Source organism: Centruroides vittatus, unplaced genomic scaffold (genome assembly GCF_030686945.1).
Source record: "Centruroides vittatus isolate TY-2023 unplaced genomic scaffold, ASM3068694v2 contig_976, whole genome shotgun sequence".
Taxonomy (NCBI): Eukaryota; Metazoa; Arthropoda; class Arachnida; order Scorpiones; family Buthidae; genus Centruroides; species Centruroides vittatus.
This window is the reverse complement of record NW_027122649.1, coordinates 898173-925864: the sequence shown is the minus strand read 5'-3', so window position 1 is coordinate 925864 and position 27692 is coordinate 898173. Positions and strand designations below refer to the sequence as shown.

Genomic DNA, 27692 nt, shown 5'->3' with positions numbered 1-27692 from the left:
GACATTTGTCAGTTGATGCCAAAATATTTTCATTTTTTTTCTTGGATATTTGTATTAATGCAGTTCAAATAATGAAAAATATCAGCCAAATATGACATTTTAGCACACCAAGTGCTAAAATATCATTTTAAAGACATTTGTACCTTTATTTTGCAAAAAGACCAACAATTCATTCTTAAGTTTTAAAAATAGGATAGCACTTTACCCCTGAAGAACCGTATTGCTTTCAGTGTGCAAAAATAAAGATTTTTACTGAGCTTCCATAGATTCAAACTTTTATAACAAGCATGTTTTTAATGATCTTGACTTGATGTAATCTAATGTATTTACAACTTGGTCTATTGTAAGTTTTAATGCTATCAGTAATGTTTTTAAAACTAAGGATTTTCTATGCAAAACTTTGCTTAGATATAATATCTGAGTTTCTTGTCTTTGCAAACATAACATGGGTAGTTCACTGCAAAATACAAGTTGCACCTTGTCTGTGTTGTAAAAACTGAATTTATGCTAACATTCAACTATACACTACTTTCATAATTTTGTGGAACACTTGCAACATGATTTGCAAAACACTAGTGTTTCAAAGAACACTAGTTAAGAACCATTGAGCTAGAGGTAGAGGCTTAAAGGTTTGGTAGTATGAAATAACAGAGATACTGTAAATATGAGACTTTGTTTCATAGTATTTATTAAACTTAAAATTTTAACATGGATAATATTCAAATATTTATTACTATTAAATAATCAAGGGTACATCATACAACAGGAATGTACATCATACAGGAATTTAGTTTTTCAATATATCTTGATCTCCCTGTTTCTCCATCATCTCAAGAAGTCATTTTGGTATTGATTTATATAAGTTCTTGATCACAGTTTTGTTGAAATTGCTAGCAGCCCAATTAATGGCAAGTTTCTTATAGTCATTGTACTGTTGATCTTAGTATATGTGCAGTTCTAAAAGATGTTTGATATTTTCTGATATTTGAATCCAGACTTCTTGCAGAACAGTGTAAACATTCTCATTGTTGACTTGAAAATACTGGATGATTGACTGGCTTATGTCAATGATGTTAAGTCTTGAGATTATCACAATAATGTCTTGATCCCATCTTGGTCTTGTGAAATAGTCTAGTGTCTCAGTCTTATCTTGTGAAATAGCATCTCAGTCTTGTCTAGGTCTCTCAATAGCTTATATTAGACTGCTTTCCTTTCTTTTTAATTGGCATTTTCTGTCATTTTATAACAATAATAGTATCAGTATCAAGCTCTTTGATACAAATTTTTTACTAAAATAAAAGTTATCTTGAAATGTTTAGAATTAAATGTCATAATGAGGAAATAAAATATATTTTTTATAATAATTGTGAATGTTTGAAAATGTCTTTAATTTTGCTATTATTTCAGTGTCATAAATAATTATTGCTGTAGGAACAAATCTTTGGCCGATCTGGCCAATGGCATAATTTCAAGTAAGTAGACCTTGAGGCAAACAGTTACGAGTTAGTTCTCCAGACATAGATCAGAAATTTCAGAATAAGTTTTCATGTACTGCTATTGCCAGTACTGATATACAATTTTTAGTGGACTAGGTGAAAATCAGAATATCTGTTTTTATTTAAATCCTTTGCAATTTTTTAATCAATTTGTATTTTTGTAAATTTTATTTAATTTTAATTATTAAGTTCTTTTTAATCTTATTTTGGTGGAGACTGGAGTAACTAGAATGTTCATTTATCACTTTTGTCACTTTTTGCTGATGAGCTGCACATATCTGAGCTTTTTTTTTTTTTTTGTTGGAAAATTCTAAAATAATATGTAACATACGTAGTTTCTCCACATGATCTTCTTCAATAGGAATCGGAACCAGGCTGAAAAATCTTTTTTTGGACATAGAATTCTTCAGATAAGTTTTAATACTTTTAAACTTAGAGAAAGAGGTGCTCACAACTGGGAACCGTAACCAGAATATGCTGCCAAATCTATTTATTGTAGAAAGATGTGTTGAAAGTGCTCCAAATAAGTTCTACTATACTACTAATTGACAAGACTTCCTCAGAACATGTTTTGTTACACAGATTCCAAGTCACACTACTACCACAAATACAATATGTCAGGCAGAACTTGATAACACATAGCCATAACGTTGCTTTTTCTCCTAGTTACTACTACTTCTGACATTGATTTTTTTAAAGGAATCTCATGGAAAGATCCAGAAACTTCAAAAAACTTTCTAAACATCTTGACAATTCACTCATTAGCTTTGTTGAATCATTCTTTCTTTGATTGTATAGTTATATCTTATTAACTCTCATTTTGAAGTGATGTCCAATATTATGTCCGGAACTGTATTAATTTAAAATTAAAATTATTTATTTTTTTATTAATTAATTAATTTATTTATTTATTTCTATCAGAAACAATTCTACATTATTATATTTTATAAATATATTTTGGAATATTTGTTTTTAACAAATATTCCAAAATATTTAATTTAATATTTAAACAGATGATTCAATATAAACTTTAAAAAATTTTTAAATGATTTTAATATGGATTATTATATAAAAGATTACATTGGTATTTAAGATATAATATTTTTTATTTGTACATAATACTTCAAAAATATAATTATGCATTTTTGATAATTTTTTTTTTTTTTTGTTTTCTCTTCATACAGCAGCCTATCCTGCTCCTTATGGTCAGTTTGCTCAAGCTCTGACACCTCAGCCTGCTGTGATCACCCAGACACAGAGAGAAGGTTGTACTAATGATTTACTTCTGATACCACTAATTGTTACAGGTTAGACATTTGTTGTTGTAGGTTTACTTGTTTTCAGTTAGAATTTTGTTAGTTAAATACAAAGTTGTGTTTTTCTTTTGTTCTGTTTATTCTTTTTTTAAGTTGAATACATTCTTTTAAAAAACACAAACATTCACTTTATATTTTTTAACAAATAAAACAGAAATTACAAAAAAAGTTATTTGAGAAATATTTATTTTTATTTGATGTATATTTATTAGAAACACAAATATTTTGTTGGTTATATCAGCTTTCTTTTTAAAATGAGGGAAAAAAAATGTCTATAAAAAAATTATATTTATATATATAAATAATTATTATTATGAATTTTGAATTAAAAACTATTTTAATTATAGTATTTAAGTATTATTTATATTAAGAGAATATTTTTATAGCTTTAAATAAATTAGATAATTAATTTATATACCATTCATACTTTTTTAAAATTTAATAATAATTAAATATACAATGAAAATTAATTATTTTTTCCAGGGAACTGATGCAAATATTAACTGTGTGTAAAATTTTATGTGAACATATATAATACATAAATTTTAGTCTCTTGGAAAAAATGTCAATTTTGAAAAGTAAATCTCATGAAAATAGAGAGAAAAATATATTGGAAACAAATATAAAAAAGACTTGTATATGTAAAATTAAATATTGTAAGCATTACAATAAAAGAAAAATATAATTTTAGAAACTAAAATAATTTAAGTGTGAACATTTAAAAGTTTCTAACTTCAAAAGACACAATTTTCAAAAATGTATAATAAAGATGTATTTTAAGTTATCAATATAAATTACTGAAATTAGGGGAGAAAAAATAAAACAGTTTTTATAAATGTAAATTTAAAAATTTTCAACTACAAATTCTTAAATTAAAAATATATATTTAAATAGTTGTCACCTATTATATTCTGAGAGGATAGAAATTTATAAATTTAGATATTATAAATGTATAATAAAATTTATTCACGAAATTTGTCTTGAATTAATTTTAATTTTAGAAGGTATTTTTTTCTCCTTTCATTTTAATTTATATTTTAATTATGCTGCAAGTTTCTGAAAATATAAATTATTTGAGATATTTTTAGCAGTCAGCTATTTTCAAGTTCAAATTATAAACAAATTTTGAGATTTCTAATTATAACATATTAAATAGAATGTGCTTGGCAAAATATTAAACAATAAGCAAACACCTTTATCGTTGCCGAGAAAGTTTATTTAAAACAAACGTTTTTGACCTATTCCATAGGCCGTTGTCAGGTTGAAAACAGACAATTGGAAGATTTTGTTCCACAAGATCGAACACAAATATTTAAATTTCAAAAAACTGACAATGGATTAAAAGTTTTTTGAAATTTAAATATTTGTGTTTGATCTTCTGGAATGAACTCTTCCATTGTCCATTTTCAACCTGACGATGGCCTATGGAATCGGTCAAAAACGTTTGTTTTAAATAAACTTTCTCGGCAATGATAAAGGTGTTTGGTTATTGTATAATATATTGCATTATCATCGGTTGCTGACAAACTTTTTCCATTATCTGTTATGTTTTACATTATGACTATAATAATTGATCTAATCCAGATTATATGTGTAAAATTAAACTAATCTAAAGACTTATAAGGTTAAAAGAAAAGGCTGAAACTTTAAAAAACTTTGTTTTAAAGATTTCCTTAATACAACATAAATAATAACAAAAATTAAGCTATGACAATTTATAAATTGTTGATGAGAAGCTTTTTGGATGTCTTTAAACAAGATTTACTATTCAAGTGTTAATAGTAAGACAATACAATTAATTATTTATAAATTTATAGAAAATTGATAACAATCATCAAGTATTATGTAGTATCAAGTAAGAACTATTTTATAGCTAATATGTAAGTTAATCATGACACAATAATAAATTCTATTGAGTATTCTGAGTGCAAAACATTCAACAAAGATTCATATAAGAAATTATATAAGAAAGCATATGGCACATGTATTCATTTTTAAATAGACTTTTGACATATTTGATCTTCAAGGTTTAGAATATTTTATTAAAGTTATAAACATAATTTCTTATTACTTTTTATGAAAATGGCAGTTTGTATGATATTATAATTATGTTTAGTGTATTTGTATAAAATAATAACTGCTGTTATTATTAATGTTATATTTATATTCTTTATAATATAAATAATTATCTGATTGAATTGTTTACTTGTTTTCAATTGAGTTAAATGCTAATTTAGAAATCTGTAATTTAGAAATAGTAATTAATTCAAGTAATTGTTTATAACTATTTTAATTGATATTTATAGAATCAAATTTTATTGTATATATTATAATTTATTTTGTAACATGAGATAATTTAATGTTCTTTTGAACATCTACATCATTTTATAATTGTAAAATAACAGTATATTAAAAAAACATAAATACAAAAATTTAAAAGACTTTAGTTATTTATTCACTGTCAATCAGAAAATTATGAATTATACATGTGTACTTTCTTACAATATTAAATAATGAACATAATTAATTACAAATATTTATTAATAATACATAAACTGTGAGAAATCTTTCATGTGGTTGTATCTACAGATAACAGTAATAATCCATTTAGCTAGGACAACTATATGTGAAGTAATACAACTGCTTTGAATCTAAAGCAATAAATTAAGAAAAAAGAAATGCTACAGAAAAATTAAACAGCCAGAATTTTATTATATAAATATTCAGATCTTAAGAAAAATAAAAATTGTTATTACTGCTCTTATTTACGTATTATTTAGATTTTTCTGTAAATCTAAAAATATCCTTGACATTAGTAACTTAAAAATTTTTAGAATGTTTAAAAATTTGCATTTTCTCTTTTAATCTTTCACTTTTAACATTGTTATTACTAAGCTCTTCTTTAAATTGGATTAAGTTGCTTTTTGTCATGTAAGTTACTGATAGTGTATACTGTTTCTAATTAACTTATTTATTCCTATATGCTGCTTGATTTGTTTTAAGATATTTGTAATTGCCAATTCTAATTTGTTTATTGATTGATAGCAAGTGCCTAATTTCTTAACAATTAATGAATTTTTTTTCTCTTTTCTAAATACTTTTAATTCTACATTAAGATATCTTATCAATATATAAAACAGTTCAAAAATTATCTGTCTTTATTTTGCATTTTATTTCCAACTTTTATTTTTTATTTTTTCCCAAAAAGTTAAGTACAGTATAATTAAAATCTTTATTGAATAGAATAGAAATCAACTGATGTTGGACTGAAAAAATCCAAAACATTTCTAATTTACCTAATAAGTGATTCCTGTATTTTATATTATTAGATTTTTATTTTTTTTTAATTATTTAAACTTAAACCCATATTTATTTATTTTATTCTGCAAGAGTTTTTATTTATGATTAAAACAAGTAATATAATATACATACTATTATTTACTGAATTTTAACTTCAATTTTCACTAACCTAAAATTGAATGTCTTCTGCAGTTAAATTTGAATTGTTACTATTCTATTCCTGTTCTGTTTGCTTGATGTTGACAATGTGATAATCAATAGTATTTGGAATATGTAAAAGTTTTTGAGTAAATTTTTGTGTTAAAATCTAAGGAAGTTTATTTTTCTTATAATTAATACACTCCTCTTGGTTTGGGTCCTCAGTAACTTGATGAGGATGACAGAGTACCATCTTGCTGGTAAAGAGAATCAACATTAAACCAAACAATCACCATAATTAATTGGGCTATGTTTTTACTATAATTAATAACTAGAAATTAAGTAATTTGGTACTAGAGGTAGACATTAGGTTCCATTTCTTATCAAAATTAATAATTATAATTTATTTATTTATTATTTGAGTGGTTTAACTAGCCAGCACATTGCACATTAAGCAAAGATTGCATGTTCGACTTGCTAAGGGCCAATTCTTTTCTTCCAGACTGTTCTAAATTATTTAATAAATTTTAAATTAATATCATAGTGGAGGGAATCATCATTGTCATATTTAAACTCTCATTAGCTATTTCTTCATAATATCAAAATAGAATATACTCTGGCTTCAGGGATTAAGAATGGCTCATACACTTCTTTGGACACAGTACAGAAAATGCTCAATTTTAGCAAATCCTGACTGTGTACAATTGTGGTATATGATTTTTCAGTTTTCCATATGTACACATATCACTATTTTTCAGAATATCTTTAACACTCCACTTGACAAATAAATATTAATTTATTTTATTAAAGTCCCATCAAAGACAGCTATCCAAGTTTAGCTATCTTTTCATGAAGAAAAAACTTAAGACTTTCACTGAAACTATCATAAAAGTGCTGCTGCATGTTAGTATAGTATTGCAAATGGTGGAGTTTATCTTATCAGTTAGAGGCTGTAGCAAATGCAGGACTTAACTGTATTGTTTAACCTGCAGAATATTTCATTCTTGACTTCTTTGGTTAATGGATGTATCTTTTGCATGTTGCATCAAAATGCCTCTCTCATACATTGCACTCTTTTCTCTGGAAGATCTGATCAGCTTGGAACTTTGCAACATAGTGTTAGTTTCTTAGGAAAGGATATACAAACAATTCTGCTGCACTTAGTAAAAACCATTTATTAAGTCGTCAAAGGTAAGAGCAAAATTAGTATACTTCATTCTATCCAAGTAGGCAATAATTGAGAAGATAACATAAATCAGAGCTTTTCTCTATACAAACAAGTGTCATATTTACATATCACTATTTTTCAGAATATCTTTAACACTCCACTTGACAAATAAATATTAATTTATTTTATTAAAGTCCCATCAAAGACAGCTATCCAAGTTTAGATTTGAGAAACTTCAATTTGGTCATTGGATTAGCATTTACAATAATTTCTTCACTGGTGCAATATTAGAATGTAATGACTTTGATTGAGTCACATAAATGATGATATTGTATGTGTATATATATATAATTAGTTCTAGCATTGATTTTCTTACTAGTCACTAGTTTAATACATACTTGATTATTCTTGTACATTAGTAAAATATAATCTTTCCAATTTATATCAGAATTAACATTTCTACACAAAATAACTATCAACCTAATTACAGATGCCATGTACACAATATGGTTCACTAGAAAAAGAATATACAGGGTTGTTAAAAAAATTAACTTCTTCAAGTCATAGGGCTCTGGAGTGTGTTCTACTGCTTGAAATAAAACAACATTTGGACAAGTATTTCAGATGGTCCTCTTGCCATTTATTAAGTACAAATTTTTAATACAAAAAGTCATTGATATATGATGCTGGAGCTATGCAAATCACAATTATAAATATACAATATGTCCTCTATTGTTTTAAACAATGCTTTCCATTTGCAATAGTATGCTTTCCATCACTGAACACAATTAGTTTGCAATAATTACAAGAACATGCTGACAAATGTCTTTTAGATCTGACACAGATGCACTTCTGGTCCTTCAAAAAACTTCATAACCAAAAGTCACATGGGGTGAACTCATCACCAGATCAGGTGAGTGAGGAAACAAAGCTGTTGTGAAGTAATGGCTGATCACCCATTTATCTGTGAAAGTCTGCCTTAATACACTTTGAATTGAGTGAGCGATATGGGGTAGTGCACCATACTGCATTAATATGGTATTCCAAAGGCTCACATTGTGGAAGCTCTGGGATCACAAGAGTCATCAACATGTTAATACACAGGGATATTGCACTGATCTTTTGCATGTTTCCAACAATTCGGCATAAACCAGAAGCAAACATTTTTGGCCTCCTTCAGGGGCCAGCATCGGGCTTTTGATGAAGAGATTTTAGCCAAACTTTTTAGAACACTTTTGAAAGGAAAAGGAAAACATTCTGGAACAACTTTCTATTTAAATTAATTAACTTTCTGCTTTTTCAATTATGTCATTAACCAACATCATTAACACCCAAACACTTAACTGATTTCACATCTCACTATAAATTATTGCAGAAAATTATAAATTATGGCTCCTGCATAATAAATATTGTAGAACATATGTTTTAAGAGCATATGTACGAAAAGTTATATCTCCCTGTATCCGATTGTCTATTTGGGCATTAATGACTTTGGTTAATGACATAATTGAAAAATTGGATGGTTAATTAATTTAAATAGAAAGTTATTCTAGAATGTTTTTCTTTTCTTTTCAAAAGTATTCTAAAAAGTTTGGCTAAAAACTCTTCATTAAAAGCCTGATGCTGACCTCTGAAAGAGACCAAAAACATGCAAAAGATCAGTGCAATATCCCTTTAAAAAGTTCCAGCTGTAGAGAATATATTTTTATGTTAATATATCATTCTCTTGTGATGAAACAGATTTGGACCCTGATTGCATAGCTCTGGTGCCACCTATTGATGAGTTTTTTAATGGAAAATTTTTATTTAATAAATGATGAGTGCATCATTTGTTGTTCGATTTGTTGTTTTATTTCAAGTAGTAGAACATGCTCTAGAGCCCTCCGAGTTGGGAAACTTATTTTTTTTAACAACCCTGCATATGAATCAGATTTTATATATGATATCAAACACAAAAAAGAGCTGTATTTAGTCTGTTCTGTAAGTAAATTTTTCATACATAGCATGGCAATACAACAGATCAGATTAAAATTTTGTATTAAGAAGCTAGATTATTTCATATTGTATCAGATCTTGCCAGGTCTATAAATTTGTATATTTCAACAAATAAATTTAACTTGCATATAAGTATTTTTATGTTAGATCCTTTATAGAGTATATTTTTTTATGCTATATTATTTTTAATTATTCCTGAATATATTCTTAATTAATTTGTTTAACTCTCTCAGAAACATTTTCATCATTCAATTTAGTTTTTATAGGTAGTTGATATTCGTTCTCTTATTTGCAGAAAATAAATCATAAAGAACAAAACTCATATTGCATCAGTTAAATTTATATTTTTCTTCATTCTAATCAAATATTTTATTCTTTACTTTTCTTAAAAATTAACCTTTTAACAGTGAGGGACGAGTATAGTCGTCCAAGGCGATTGTGTGGCAATGGTGAGGGATGAATATATTCGCTAAATTCTTCTCGTCAAAAACTACCGCAAAAAAAATTCACATAATGAATGAATTATGTAACAGTAAAAAAAGACTTTTTGTAAACAGTTTTGTCTAGTAAAAAAATCTTTTTCCAAATGAGAAAAAACGCTTGAAAAATTTCCCATATTTCTTCTCCACAACTAAGTGGTAGCCCCACACCTGACTGTTCCACTGTTGAAAGGTTAACATTAATATCAAAAATTAAATAATATATAAAATTATAACAGATGAAGAACATGTAGATTAATTTAGAAGTGGATGAGTAATATTACTTTATTTTATATTCATGGTTTTTTTAAAACTGCAATAAAGATTTTTTGCATTTATTTCAGTAGTTTAAATAATAATATATCTCAGATATAGTTTTTTTGAATTCCTCTATATCAACTTAATTGAAAGATTAATATAAAATATGAAATATTTTGATTGAGTTAATTTTTTAATACACAACATATGAAACAAAAAATATCTGGAAAGTTGAATGAACATTCCAAAATTATAATAATGATATCATGCAGTATATATTATTTAAATTAAATCAGACTTTGAAAAATTCAAATATATTTAACTAAAATGTTACTGAATAACTTAATTAACAGAAAAAAAAATTTGAAGAAAGTTTTTATTTTCTATTAGGATTTTCAGAAAATTTTTCTGTAAAAAGTCAATTAAATTGAACATATTTTAGAAACATACATTATAATATTTGAATACATCATGTATAAGTATAAATAAAATGTTGTTATTATAAACAGTGGAACCTCACACAACAAGCATTTCGCATAACGAGCAAAACAAATTGTAAAAATTTGCCTTGCTTAACGAGCGATGTTTTGCATAACGAGTGATGAGGAGAGGGGAAGTCCCAAATTGTGCGCATGTGGCATGCGGCATGCTCCATAAGTCAGTGTTTAGCACTCGTTCCGCTAGCATCTTAGTGTCGCTTGTGATCACGTATTTTTCCGAACTTGTGTTCACACATATTACTTATAAACATCAACAACTATAGCCCGTTATATAATAAACACGCCAAACGATATGCCAAATTCTTGGGTCATGAAATTTAATGACCGATTCCAAATTAAATTTTAGAAATGTCTGAATTAAAAATGAACTGTTTGTAATTATTAAATTTAATATGATGTGGAACATAACTGCCTATCTCTAGTCAAATTAATTAATTTCTAATATTTAATTATAGCCTTTACATAACCCAAGAATTTGGCATATCGTTTGGAGTGTTTATCAAACATATTAGCTGTGATTTTCTTTTTTGTTTCTGCAAATCGAATTCTCATTCCAGGATGGTTCATTCCATGCTAGAAAAAAAGATGATGATGATTCACACTCCTTAACGGTATATATTGTACAATTTTTTTTGAATAAATGTTACACAAATCATTTGAGCATTTTTTCGGCGTGGAACGCATTATCGTATTTTACATTAATTTCTATGGGAAAAATTGTTTTGCTTAACAAGTGTTTCACATTATGAGTAAGACTCTGGAATGAATTATGCTCATTAAGCGAGGTTCCACTGTACATTGAGTAATTTATACTAATTGACCCAACTTTTTAGCAAGCTCTATTTGTGAATAAAAAATTTCTAAATTTTTCCTTTAGGTCAGAAATATCTTTTTAGAAAATCAATAAATTCAAAGGTCATTAAATTTAGGGCATACTGTATTATATTAATTGGACTGCAATTTGAAAAACTTGTAGACCTATAAATTATGACTGTCATCCATCTGCTTGTCTGTCTACTGTCCTTCCTTAATCTTGAGAACAATGTTAGTTAGATGAAAGTCAAGACCACATATAGAAAGCTTATCTGGGCATGAAGGCCCAGTTAACTATATATGAACTTCCTGTCTGGACTGGAAGTCATGGGAATTCAATTCAAAAATTTTCTCCAGGCATATATGACTAGCATGTCTGTTGTTATCAGGAAAAGTATGATGTACAGGGGCAAGACATTGCTAATTTGAGATTGAGACCATAAGATATATTTTAAATTAAATAAATTAAACTATGATTAAAAATTGCAACCTGGCATTGTGATGATGTCAGGTGCAATTGTGATAAATAAACTTTTGCTTGTTTATTGATTAGTTTCTGAGAAATCTAATAGTTTCAAAAAAATGTGTTCATATAATAGATGAAAAATGTAAGAGTTAATTGTTTATTTGCTTTAATTTATAAATCATATGCATGTTATACTTTCAGATCTTTTTAAAGCAAGGACACTAATTATTATTGGTTTCTTGTAATTCTAATGGATGAATGATGATATTCTTGCATAAGAAATTTAATTATTTTTATGAAAGTTTATTAATCTGTAAAATATCTATATTAGTTTCATATCTTTTATAAGTTATGTCCACATTCAAGACCTATTTTCAATGTAAGCATAACAGAAATAATAAAGGTGATTTGAAAAGAGATTTTCGAAAAATTCTTCTTCTTATTAAAATTTATTTTGGAGATTTTAGAGGCGTTGCTCTTATACATGTTATTTAGATGCAGAATCTTTGTTCATATTAATTCAATAAAGAATCTGAAATGCATTATCCATAAATTTATGAATTCAGTAAAAGATAATTCAAATGTTTTTCATTCCTAATAAACTTTTGATGTTATTCATAAAAAATGTTTTATGCTGAAATATTTTTCATTTTAATAAAAAATAATAATAGATTAATGATTCACAAAAAATCATAATTTTCTATACTACTAGTTCTTAATTTTATAAATTTCAGATTCTTTACTGTAATACAGCTGACTCTCGGTAACTCGAAGTGGAAGGGCTAAAGAAGAATTTTCAAGTTAACGAAGTTTTGAGTTATGGAAATTACTGTTACTTTAATGAGATTGTAAATATATCATATCATTATATTTTATTTCTTAGACATGTATAAATACAAAATATTTTTACTATTAATGAAAGAAGTCTTATGTGAGTTTAATTCATTCTAATGTCTCAGACACTTGAACATCTTGTTTCATATGTGCTGTAGCATTTAGAAAGTGTCTCTGAAAATTTAGAGAGTACTATCTATGAAATTTGATTAGCTAATTTGCATTAAAGGATAAATTTGATACTTTGAGTGTAAAATGTTCTTAAATATTTTTGTGTTTTTGTGTCGTAGTGTACAGGCTCTAACATATCAAGCACTTTTACATATTTCTTCAAGTGTATGTGTTAAATGTTTTATTGTATTTAAAGTTTGTCTTAATATAGTTTTAATGTGACCTCTTTTAAATGCAACAAGAAGTACACAATATCAGACATGAAATAAATTCATCAGAATCCTAAATTTCGGTTATCAAAAAGTGTTCTCAAAATCATTTTTTTTCTAAAATAGAAACACAAAATACATTGAGTTTGTTAACTAAAATCTCTCAACAAATCAAATTCCCACAAAGTTCGACTTATTGAGAGTCAACTGTAACTATAATTAAAACTTTTTCCTATATTAAAATTTTGCATCAAATCCATTGTGAAAATTCTCTTTTCAATTTATGTCTTACACAAACTTATCTATCCATTAAATTTATCAATACTTCTTTCCAGGATGGTCAGATTATATTTTTAGATATAGACATTTATATGAAAGGTAAGCATTTTATATTCTAAACTTAACTACATACTGTATGTTTCAGTTTCACATTACTTTTAACAATGATTAATTCAAATTTATGAGATGAGAGAATTTGGAAATCTGAATTGCAAGAAAAGATTACAAATACTATAAAATATTAGTCTTGGAATAGAATATTTTCAAGTTTAATTTTTAAAATATTGCTATTTATATTTTTTGAAATTCTAAAATTTGCTTTCTGTTTTCATAATGAAAAAGGCTATTATTCTGAAGGAAAATAAAATATTCTTAATTACATAATCAGCCATAACACTTATTTTTTATAATTATTTTAGATTTTAAATTTTACGTAAAAGGTTTATTCCAAATAATTTTTCTGTTAATTAAAATAAGTTTTATATTGGTCAAGTTTTAGCATTTCTTTCTTTTTTTTTTACTTTAGAAGGATATCCAAACAAAAGAAAATATAAAATTAAATGTATTTTTAAAGTCCTTTTCCATACATCAGGAACACACTTAAAATAATACTAATAGGACTAGGTTTTAATGTTTACTGTTTATTAGAAATGAAAATCTTCCAATATTCAAAAACTTGTGAAGAAGTCTTTTGTTTCAAAAGTTACAAATTAATATATAAACTTAAAACTATGAAATAAAGTGATTTGAAATATCATTTTAAACTATATTAAATGCTAGAACAGTGTTTCCTAAACTTTCTGGATTAATGGCCCCTTTTAATAAGTATATTTTCTATATATATGGTATATTTGTTTCAAAACAAATTTTTTGTCTCCCTTATTTTTCAATCTGTCTATCACCATTTGCCTTCCAGTGCTCCCTTGAGTCTTCTACCGTCTTCAAGGGAGTGGTAGCAGCTACTTTGGAAATCACTATGCTAGAAGTTATTAAATATATACATTAAATTTAATAGCTTTGCAAAAACAAAAATTTATTTTTCTCATTGTTTGTTGCATGCAAAACAATATCAAGAAGAAATATTTTTTATTCAAACATTTAAAAATATATAGGATATATAACTTTTTTAATCAACATTACTTTTAATTGACAAGTTTATTTATTTTTTTCTTTTTGATGCAGTAATTCTTTTATATTATAACTTTTTTGAATACAACTGAAATTGAAATTTGATTATACTTCAGTGTTTAGAAGAATACATTGATATATATATATATAATACAAAAATATATATTGTATATTTAAGAATGATAATACCAGTACAATATAATGTTGTTATGTTAGGTAATTTTTTCATTTTAGATTTTTTTTTGCTTAAAATGAAATTAAGTAGAAATTAACTATTTTATTGAAACTTATCACATGTTAAAGTAGTTAAAATATGTAATATTACAAAAAATTAATTTAAAAAAATTATAAATATCATCATATTGCATAATGAATGTTGTGTCTGTATATATGATGATAATTTAATTAAATGCTTTCTTGCAAAACTTTTGCCTTGGGAAATTTCTGAAAGTTATTTATCATCTGAAATTTGTATTTTAGAATTTGATGGAAGTAAATTATAAATATAATTATTATAATATTAAAATTTTTTAACTTTAAATTTGCTTAATCAAACTCTCTTCTACTAAAAAAATTATATCCAATCTTTTTCTTCAAAATGGATGATGAACTTTTACAAGTAACAAGTTATGATGAATATCCAAAAAAATAATGGTGTCTTATGCTGTAATCTCATCAAAAGGCTCACATCAAGGCTGACAACATTTATCTGAGCCATTTTGACTGTTTTGGTAAAAAATAAGAAGCCATTAATTTTTTGTATATTCTTTATAATTTGTTATTTATATCCAATCATCTATTGGAGATGGAATTTTCACCAGAAATCATTTTGTAGTGCAATGTAATAAAATACAAAAATGTAACAAATTTTTTTGAAGAATACAAAATATCTATTCGGAAAGTGGACATAAATAGAAATTAATGATAAAATATATATTTGCATTAGTAACAGTGACATATTCTTCTGTATTATGACATGTGTTATTTACTGATTTCAGTCTGTTTCTAAGGAGATTGTCATTGGTCGTGAAAATTTTTGCAGTTAATCAAACTGCAAAAATTAATGCTTATTAATATGCATGACAACTTCCCAACTTCACAGATGGCATTGTAAGTTATTACACAAGCATTTGTCTGGAAACTGTAAGAAACTTGGAGTGCTATTGTATATTTTTTTAAAAGTTATGCAATATAATACAATGTTTTATCAGTTTTTAAATTATTTTTTCACATAATGCAAGATTGTTTATTTTGATGGCATAAAAAATAATTATCATCATGTAAAATTACCATTTGTTGAAAATATTTTATCACAAAAATTGCAGTCTTCATACACACATCCAAAAATTATCATTTTTATGAGACTGAAGACTACTTTAAAGAAGTGGTAAGTTTTAACTTAAACAATTATCTTATAGTATTAATATATATATATATAATTTAATATAATAATATAAAAGATAATTGTTTAAGTTAAAACTTACCCCTTCTTTAAAGTAGTCTTCAGTCTCATAAAAATGATACTTTTTGGATGTGTGTATGAAGACTGCAATTTTTGTGATAAAATATTTTCAACAAATGGTAATTTTACATGATGATAATTATTTTTTATGTCATCAAAATAAACAATCTTGCATCATGTAAAGAAATAATTTAAAAACCAATAAAACATTCATAATTTTTAAAAACTACACAGTAGCACTCCGAAAGGACAAAAGTTTCTCACAGTTGATAGATGAATACAAAGATAATTTCATTGTATTTAATTTTTAAATTTTTGAAAATTGCAATTACAATGATGTTTAGTGCAAAAGCATAAATGATATTAATCATTTGTTTCTCACTAAAGAGATGATAGTAAATAACTTTATAAACAGGAAATCAGTTTGAAAATGCAGATTAACAAAATGGAAAACAACATAATCATTATGTTTATTTTGTCATCATATTCTAAATCCTAAGCCAAAAAAATGTAAGAAGATGTTTGATTTAATTACTTTATATTTGTATTATGTAGCAAATAATTATTCATTTACCAGTTTTATCAAAAACAAAAATACTCTAAATAATTTCATAGCTTTTTAATATGAATCCTCAGTTAATATATTAAAAAAATAAATTTTTATTATTTATTATTAAATAGAGGTAAATGAATAAAAAATTTGAAATAAGATTTATAATGTAAAAAAATACATCATGTCAGGATGTACAGTTCAGTTTTGTATTGATGAATGAATGATACACATTATAAATTGTGATTGTTAGTGATATCTAGACATAACTGAATGATCAAAATCATTTTATATGGCTGTAATAATATTTCATATGATTAAATTTAAATATATAAATTTATATAGACAAATAATGAATGAGTACATTATGTTAGAATATATGTCACAATATATGTTAAATAATGTTAATCTATAAGTTGGTATTTTGTAAGTAAGTCATTTACAAGTATAAGCATTTAATTATCTTTTCTTATTAAAAAAGAAAATTAATATTTAAAAATAAAAATTATAAGTTTTAAAAATTAATCGGTTTAGTTAATAGTTGTAATTGTTGCCATTACCATGTTATAAGAAATGCTCGTTAATGACTTATTTATGAGAAAAGTCACTGCATAATCATTTTGCAGTAACTTTTTTCATACATAATTTTTTTTGTTTTCAAATAAAATTCCATTACCACAGAATTTTTTGTATGAAATATAATGTCATTCTGCTGATTAGTTTCAGTTATATCTTTTTGAAATGTGAACTTTAATTATGTACAGTACATTCATTATGATTTGCATAAATAATGAAAGGATTTATTGATTTGAATTCTATTTAATTTCAGTGGACAACGAGAAATAGTTTTTTATATTTTAATAATAAATTAGTTTTCTGTAAAATTTTATTAAAATACTATTTGTTAATTTTATTTATATGACAATAACAATCTTAGGGATTATAATGCTAATTTTTTATATAACATTTAAAGATTTCTAAACAGCTAATAATATGTGAAAATATATTTCTATAATGTAATGCTTCAACAAATGACTTGATTGGAATAAACAGATTTCAGGGCACACTTTGTTAATTTTTTTCTACTAACTATTCTATCCAGTAATAAAAAGAAATTATGGATTAATTTTTTGTCAAATATGTCAAATTTGTCTGTAATCCTTTTTAACTTACTTTTCTCTATATACAGTCCACTAATCCAAATGTTCCCATACAATAATTAGCAGGGATTAGCAAGCTCACTGTACTTTGTTTTATTTATATATGGTCTAATAATAACTCTCTTTGTATAAACATTCTGGGCCTTATGTAAATGTCATTTTTTGGAAAATGGTCAATAACATAAACAGTTCATTTTAAAAATTTGCTTAAAATAAGTTAATTTTATAACTGTATTTAAAAGTTTTCAATATGTTTTTTAATTTTTAAACTTATCATATAAAAGATTTGGAGTTTTAATGTGTGCAATTTATCATTTTAGTCAAGGAACAACTGAACATGCTTATAATGTATAGTAAATTAAAATGTTATTTTAAATAAATCTATATATACTGTGCATTGTCAAACACATGTTTCAATTTATTTGTCTCACAATTTTTCAAAAAAGTGAAAAAAGTTTAATTTTAGAAATATTCAAATATTTTTTTAGCATAAAGTTGATTTTTGTGTTACAAAACAGTCATTGGATATGGATCTTTAATGAATATTCAATATCAATTTCAAACTGAGGTTTGAGACTGCTTTATAAAAATAATTGAAACTATTGTTAATGCACATGCTATCATTTGATGTCATTTATCAGCTGCTAACTGATATCCAAAAATATCTATTAGGATAAAGTACTCAGCATTTAAAAATGTCAAACATTAACAGCTCATATTATTTTCATTATTTAATAGTTCTTTTATTCATGTAAATGATTGCTGGTGATTTACAATTTCTTTTTATACAATACCATTTTCTGCCAATCGACATAAATTCATTTGATATGCATATGATTAACAAATGATTTTGAAATAATTTGTTAATTGTGAAAGCAAATGGAAACAATCAAGTTCAAATCTTTCCTGCAGTTAGAAATATGTTGTAAAACATTATTTTGATTGAAAGAAGGAAATTAAAACTATTAAAATAATTTATAATGGGATAGTTGTGTTATTTGAAATAAAAGAGGAGAGATTCAAAAAAGGAAAAATTTTATATCTTTTTTTCATGGCAAGTACCATTTCATGCAGATACAAGTTATCTGTTAATTTTATCTTGCAGCTATGAACTCATCCAACAGCCTTTCTTTTGTCTAAACTTACCAAGATCATAAAAAATATGTATACTGCAAACATGTATATTTATCTGTCATCACAGTTTTTCTTGAAATCACCAAAGACACATACTGTAGATTGCTCCTTATTTATACTGTAAAATCTACAAAGCCCTGAAGCACTTTTACCTAAAAGATCCATTGTGCACCCTTAAGAAACTACTTCAAAAGTCTGATATCTATGAAGAAAGATATCAGTACTCAAGAAAGGGGGAAAAACACAGCAATGTGTTGGTAAATTTTTTAACAACTAGCTCACTTCAGGGGTGCAGGGAGAGTGTGAGAGGAAGAAGGATAAACGTGCAGAATTTACAGAAATCCTTTTATAAAATATTTTTTCACATGCTTACCTATATGTTAAAATGTTTTGGAATCCTTTTTTGAAACAAATTTTTATAACAACAAAAACGAAAAAATTAACACTTACTTTCATGTACAAATAAAATTTTACTTAAATTTCACAAACAACTTTAACTAAACTTCAAAGTTTAATTAAAAAAAAAAAAAAAAAAAAAATATTTATAAGTTCTGAACAGCGATTTGGTTCATACTAAAAGATCTTTTCTGATTTATGACATATTGTAGTGTCTGTGACCAATCTATGATTTGTGTTTATCCACAATTTTAAAAAAGTAGAGCATCCTAATCTTTTAATTCTTTTCCTAGTAAACTGATTGTCATAAATTTAGATATATGTTCAACAATTCTTATTTTTGTACATATTACATTAATTAAAATGAAACCTGTTTCAGCTTCTTTGGTACTGATTGCTATGACATTAATTATTTTTCTAGCTTTATCTATTGTTTCAGGAACTGATATAATTTTTCCTTCCATATTGTTATCTACAAAATCCCAGAAATTATTTATATTTATTTTGAATTTCAAAACTTCATTTAATTGATTTAAGTTTCTTTCATCTACATTGAGTTAATTGTCAATAAAGTTTTTTTTCAAAATGTCTAATGGAATCATTTTTATCAGGTTGTAAAGGTGAAATTTAGAGTGCTGTTGCACTCTCTCCTACAACACACTGTTAAATAGTGCAATACCATCTCACTCTCACAGAACAGTATCATTCATTCAATCACTGCATCTCATAATACAATGGAATTCTTGAAACTACACTGCACTGTTCAGCAGTCTGTTGCAGTATGGTTGACAGGAATTAGTACTGGGTCAGGGAAGAACTGCAGAGTACTCCATGACCTGTAAGTGTTGATAGGAAAAAAACAGAAATCTGAAAATGAATTATTTTATAGATGAAATAAATTTAAAAAAAAGATAATTTATATATAATTAAAATATAGTTTGTTAAGTAAAGTAATAGTTGTTACTCAACACCCCTACATTAGACATCCATGAGCCACCACTGCTCTCTGCAGAAAAAATATGACCAGTAAAACATGGCCCAAAATTAAGCAGGTTAATACACTTCAGTCTGTAAAAGACTCTCTACTTCAGCCTGAATCAAGAATGAAAGGCTTGCAATAACAAGACAGTTTGCTGAAAATTATGAAATTTTGAAAGGTACATATGCTTTATCTCTAGTTTTCTCCTGTTCTTTTTCTGAATGTTAATTCTTGATTTAATTGATATTATTATATATACCAACTTGAACTTGTGGTTTGAAACTGATAGGATTTTAGTAATTTATCCCTCACTATAAACACAGTACTCTCAGACTGACTCTCAGAGAATTACATAAAAGCCATCATCTGTCAATTTTATCAAATTTTGATTCTTTTCAGCAAATAAGAGCTAAGTGATTAACTCTTGAACCTTTGTCAAGTCAACTTTCTTATGAAATCAACAATGATGATGTTAGTAACAATTATTTATTTCAGGGGTTCCTCCAATAAAAATTTGGGGTTCCACAATAAAATCCATTGAAACTAGTGATGTATGAATGTGCCAATGCAGATTTGGGATGTGGGGTATAATTGTTGTGATCTCAGATAGAATCCTTGTATGAAGATACGAGGACCCCATCTGAGACTATACACATGCTAAAGTCATTTATAGTTGTATAAACAGTGGGAACCAATTTATTGGTAACAAAATGAACTAAAATCATGCTATAATGTTTGACAAGGTAATGGAAATCATAAAAACAGTAAAACAAACTGAAGCTAGATGATCGTTTGAAAATCGTAACCGTAAAAAGAATCCATCATATAAATGAAGGTACAATTGTTAAATATGTATATTAAAAGCAAAATGTTCTTTCACCACTGCACACAAATAATGTAAATTTAAAAATAAATTTGTTTTACAATTTGAAAACTTCAAAACAACTTTTAAGCAATTTTTAAAAACATTGTTTTTAGAAAATTGTGGAAAAAAATTGTAAATTAAAAATTGAAATCAAATCAATTGAAAATTAAAACAAAGACATGGAATTATATAATATATATCAGATAAAATGCTGTGTAGTTTTTAAATGATTTGTGTGTTAAGTCAATTGGAAAGACAGGATTATAATTGCATGTTTTTTTCTATTATATTACATTAGAACCATTCATTAATTTTTCCATAAAATAGACCAGACTAAATTTTTCAGTCATAGAAAAAAAATTGCTTTTTGACTGTATAATATGTCCAAGATCACATAAGAGATTTTTATTCTTTTAGATATAAACATTATCTTTGTTCGTTATCTAGACAAATGAAATGCTTATATATTAAAATACAAAACTAATAAGAATGTTTCATCTTAGCTATGATCATCTCTAACCATCATGTAAAATCTAAAACATTTTTACCATACTGTTATTCCTTATTGTACTGTGTAGTTTCTGCAGTGCAACAAAGCATGTTATAAAATTTGTCTTGTATATAATTGCAGTATTTTCAATTCACTTTTGCTTAACATATAAATTTTTGTGAACTTCTCTAGAAAGTCTCTCAAACTTGTTTGCACATTTTTCTTACTATAATTTTATTTAATGAAATTTATGATAACAGTTTGAGGAAAATTGAAAGAAATTATAGAGACTATTTCAGTATCTTATTGTAAATGACCAGCCACATTTGAATTCTTAACATAATGCATATAATGAATAATGAACAATATGATGTATAAGTACAAAATTGTATAAATTAAAAATATTTAATTGAAATGTTTTCTAATGGAGAAAGTATTGTGCAAAAATATTTAACACATACAGCAGAGTCCTGTACATGGGAATACATTTCACATTACAGGTAATTACATTATTAAGACATGCATTATTAGATGATTTTATGCGAGTTTAAAGCAAAGCCTAGAAGTTGAACAAGAAATGTATACCTCTTTATGACAAAATTAGAATTTTGTACACATATTAGTTGCAGTTTTTTTGTCATCTTATGCAAATTCACATTATAGAAGGGTGCGTTACACTGTAATTGCAAATATTGTACAATTGATAAATGTAAAAATGGGGTTTTGACCATAATTTGAATACTGTTTACAATTAGATGAAAAAAATTCCTTTTACATTTTTCTTCAATTCTGTCTGAAATATTATGCAGATTTCATTAAATAAAACTAAAGAATATAAAATATTTTGGCTGGTTCATCATAATTCCAACTAATCTTAATGCTCTCCTCTTCCGGCAAAGATTGAATATATATAAGGTATGATAAATTTTGAATTATTGTTTTATGTTAATGAGATTTTTATGATTGTATATGTATGTGTATATTTGAAACTGATTCAATAATTATGAATTTTATATGAACATTCTGAGAAACTATTGAACAATAGTAATTGGTAAATACTACAATAACTGTAGATAATTTAATGTGCAGACTAAAAAGTGCAAATGGTGGCAACAGAAATGAAACTTGTAACTTGCAAACTTGACCATGGCCCTGCTGCTGGGCACAAGTGTCCATGCATTCTAATTGAATGCTAAGCAAAACAAAAAAACACTTTTATATCAATAACTGATGACAACTAATGCCATTTTGTTTCCTTGCACATGCTGTTATAAGTTGAGAGTAACTTGCTGCAACTGGAGTGGGTGTCAACATCTGGAAGAGAAAAAATTTTGGAATATATTGAAATTTTTGCAACAAACTATCGGTTGTGAGCAAGTTTCATAAAAATTATTTATAATTTGTGGGTGTTAGGTGTTTAAATTGGTACATATAAACACATTGCACCTGATAGGAAACAACTCAACAACTTAGACTTGGTAAGTAATTATATTTGTGTTATAATTATTCTTTAAAATTTTGATAAAGTAACCTAGTCCAAGTAAATATATTGAAGGCCTAAAACTAAATTGTTTAGCTTTGTTGAAAATTGAATCTGATCTCACCAAATAAATTAATTTTGATTGTGTTGTAGATATTTTTGCCAAAAATCAAAGTTAGTCACAAGCCAATGTATTGATAAATGTGTATCAGGAGAGTTGTACTGGTGGGCATGGATGCCTTGGTGGAATACTGGCTTGATAGCAACTTGCACCAGAGGCAAAACTGATTTTGCCATTTCTCTTCCAGAATGGTTGTCAATTGAGAATAAATTCTTCTAGTGCAGGCATTTTTAGATAAACTATTTAGAAACAACTTTGAAGTGCATTTATGTGATTTCACTTATTATTTTTATTTTTTCCTTTTGAATATTTTTGATTGTTTATTTTGCTGCCTGAGGCAGTTGTATTTAATTCCTGAAAAATTTTAGACATTACTATCAAGGAAACTAAATTATTCTGAAGGGCAATTAACCTGGAAGATGCTCCATACATGGAAAGACCTGATGTATTGATGATGACCAAATTAAAACTTGACTTGAAAATAATCTTCTTTATACAACATGGGAAATAGCAGAAATTGTAAACTCATCAAAAAGTATTGTATTTGACCATTTAAAGAAACTTGGTTTCATGAATCATAATGAAATTTGGATACCATGTGTTTTCACTGAAAATTACTTATTATATTAGCTCTATGTTTGTGATTCACTTTTTAAATGCAACAAAAAATATCTATTTCTGAAATGAATGATAACAGGTGATGAAAAGTGGGCTATCTATAACAATGTTGACCAAAAACAGTTATGTGACAAGCAATCTAAACCACTGTTAACCTTTCCTTCATCCTGTGTCATACTGTATGTGGGGACTGGAAGGAAATTGTGTCCTGTGAGGTTCTCACAAAACCAATCAATTAATTATAATAAGTACTGTTCTCAACTGGACTGACTGAAGGAAGCAATATCTGAAAAATGTCCTGAATTGGCAAATGGGAACATTGTTGTGCTTCACCATGACAATGCCAGTCTGCACATTCTTTGAAAACACAACAAAAATTATTGAAATATGGCTGCAACATCACATTATCTATTCTAGTCTCTACAGAATTCCCTTTGGGTAAGAACTTGGAAAATCTGGAGACTTGTAAAATTACATGGAGCAGTTTTTCATGCAGAAAAACAAGACAGTTCTTTCAAGATGGAATTATGAAGTTTCCAAATAGATGGCAATAGGTCATTAAAAATAATGGCATTAGCAAGTGGTGGCCAAAAGTTTAGGACCACTATGCAATTTTTATTATAAATGTCTTTAACTGAAAAATTAATGTGACTAATGTGATGCTATGTTGTTAAATCAACTAAACATTCACAGAGTTAATTGGAATAGAAGATCAAACTTTTTGGACAGCCTAAACAGCTTAATTTTTGTTTATGAATTGGAGTATTTGTAACACCTCATAACATTTTGTTGGGTTTAAGTCTGGCAATTGTGCTGGCCATTCAAGTAATTTAATGTAATTATTTTAAAACCATCTTTTAACCAATTTATTGGTGTGTTTGGGGATCATTATCATGTTAGAATTTCCATGTTAAAAGGTAATTTATCATCAGCATAAGGAAGCATCACATTTCCTAGTATGGATTTATACTGATGTTGATCCATATTTCCATTTATTTGATGGATAGCCCCAAGCCATGAGAAGCTTCCCCACACCATGATGTTGCCACCTCTACAGGCCAGGCAAGCAGGATGATATTGTTTTCATTTGCTGCATTGAATATATTTTCTCTCATCACTACCAAATAGATTTATTTTCATTTCATTGAACCACAGAATGTTTTGCACTAATCAACACTCCAGTTGATGAGCCCTTGTAAATGCCAACCTGGCTTTTCTATATTTTACAGAGACAAATGGCTTCTTCCAGGAAATTCTTCCAAATAATTGGAATTCATTTAATCTACATCTAACAGTGTGCTGACTAATGGTGGGCACATCACATTCAGCTATTTTTATTTGCAGGTCTCTCAATGTGAGATTTCAATTTCTTTTTGACATTCAATACAGCAGGTGGTCAGTATGCTCATCATTTTTTCCTAGTTGTCTGGACTTTGGACAACTTGTAAACCCCACTAGTTTCATTAATTAAACAGTTGCACTACTCACACACACGAAGTTTTGCTGTAATTCACTTTTTTCAAAATTTTTTGATAGTTCAATCCATCATTTTTAACCATCTTTATTTACTGTTTTGTTTTAGGACTCAAATTCTACTTTGTAATTTTTGAAAATATGGGAATAATCATATTTTAGACTGTTATGTACATGTTAACGTATATTTTTATTCATACTTACATAAAAAAGCATTTAATAGCTATATTTTATATTCAGTCCTAAACTTTGACCAGTATGCCAGAAAACTAATGATAAATTACTAATGATGCTCTGAATATACTGCAGGAAAATATATAATTTGTATATGCAGATGTATTCAAGTAATGTAATTTTTATTTTCACTTGTTATATTTTATTTAGCAGATTTAATTTTTTTACTTTTAATTAAATTAATTATTTAAAATTTTCTTGTCGGTCCTAAACTTTTGGCCACCACTTATAGGCTACATCACTGACTAGAGATAAAAGATAATATTTTAAGATTTATACTCATTTTCTTTAAAAAGTCACTAAAAACTTTCCAGACAACCCAATATTTATATAGTTCAGGTTTTAGTTTCTTTAACTATTATTGTTATAGCTGTTACAATGTAGTGTTCTATACAGTCAAACCTGTTTTTATGCGGGGGATAGGGACCGCATTAAAAAAAACGCATTAAAAAAAATCTCACGAAACTTCACGAATGGCTGTAAATAATAGTTTTCGCAACACAATTAAAAAATATTTTTTTTATGCGGTCAACAGGGACCGCATAAAAAAAGTCTCACATAGAAAATAACTCAAAACCGTACGAAATAGAATTTATTGACAACAGATGTCAGCACTTGACTGCATCGTCTGGTCTATCGTCTGTTTTACATATTTTTGTCCAGGTGGTGTTTTGTCGACTTAAAAAGTAAATTATTTCATTTTTCGCATATTCATGCAATAATATTACTATAATAAGTGCATTTATGCTCTAATAAGTTTATTTAGCTATAATAAGTCAACGTAAGACATGACGAATCGCACGAGTCTAGTCGCCAACTATACCGCACAAATTAAAAATTCGCATTAAAAAAATCGCACAAATAAAAATCGCACATAAAAGGAGCGCATAAAAACAGGTTTGACTGTAAATAACTAAAATTATGTAAAATTCTTTGTTACTGTCAAAATCTTTTCAAGTTGAAAAAAATTCTAGTAATTAAAATTCTTAAAAAATGAAAACTGAAAAGAAAATAAAAGTTAATAGTAATATAATGAAAGGAAATACAAACATTAAGGATATCTTGGCATCTATCTTCAAAATGTAATATATTCTTGTTTGGCTATGACATTTCTTTACTGAAAAAGAATGCAAAACTTCTGATTACTTTGAATAGCTTTTGATCCAGACATATCTTGAAATTAAAAAAAATTCTGATTTATATTCTAGTATCAAAAATCCATGATAAAAGTGTGTCATGCAAAAAAGTTGTGACTTGAAGTACTTTCTTTATTCATAAAGTGTTGTAATTACAGACACTTGGTCTGTCTGTCTTGCAAACTATTGCTGTTATATATTTTAATAAGTAAATAATAAAGTAAAAGTAATTTTTTGATGAGATATTGAAAATGTATAAAATTGTTTATTTACATTATTAATCATTTAACAGTAATAAGTAACAAAAAATTTTTATTCCAGGTCCTGAAGGTTGTAATTTATTTATTTACCATTTACCACAAGAATTTGGTGATGCCGAGCTCATGCAGATGTTCATGCCATTTGGGAATGTCATTAGTGCAAAAGTTTTCATTGACAGGGCTACTAATCAAAGCAAATGCTTTGGTAAGCAATTACAAATATTTTTACAATTTGTTATACATTACATTTTATAAACATATATGTATATGTGTGTAATTAAGGAAAGATTTTATCATTGTAAATGATTAAATTCATCAAATCTGTCTAAGATTCAAAATTTTATTTAAAAAAATTGGCATTACATATCTGCAATAATAATATATAAATATAATAGATATCTTTATTCTACAGAATTCCTCAAAATGTACTTAAATATCTTTTTCAGTTAAATATTCCATTATGCATGTCTAATACGGTTTTACGGATATAGATATTTCCCTTACTATAGTAAACATTTTATGAAAGTGAATTTAACATATGCACTTTACTCAATTCATAACAAGTCTTATGGAAAAAGAAGTTTTTTTGGATATTCCTGAAAACATCAAAACTTTAACTTGGGTGTCTTTTTCCATAGAACTCTTTGGTCATGTTCAGTAATACAGAATGCTTAATAAGAAATCTAATTGGCTATGAGAGAGGAGCTAATAAATGTTCTGAGTATCTTTGAACGATGTGCTGAGTTAGCAAGTTAGACGGCATGTAAAAATGGTGAATGATGTT

General features: G+C 26.5%; 1 protein-coding gene across 8 annotated transcripts in view; it reads left to right on the top strand.

Moving 5' to 3' along the window:
- Positions 1 to 27692, top strand: part of LOC136985744 (CUGBP Elav-like family member 4) — a 424677-nt gene that overhangs the window by 373570 nt on the left and 23415 nt on the right. For 5 of the 8 annotated variants that reach the window (XR_010882378.1, XR_010882379.1, XR_010882382.1 and 2 more), the window contains 2 exons: positions 2681 to 2803; positions 26970 to 27113. Coding sequence is in view for 2 of the 8 variants with exons in the window: in XM_067283092.1 (XP_067139193.1) it covers positions 2681 to 2803; positions 26970 to 27113 (267 nt within the window). In the remaining 6 variants the exon portion in view is untranslated. Of the gene's footprint in view, positions 1 to 2680; positions 2804 to 3295; positions 3447 to 26969; positions 27114 to 27692 lie in introns of those variants that run through there. The other 3 variants (XR_010882380.1, XR_010882383.1, XM_067283093.1) reach the window with 2 other exon arrangements.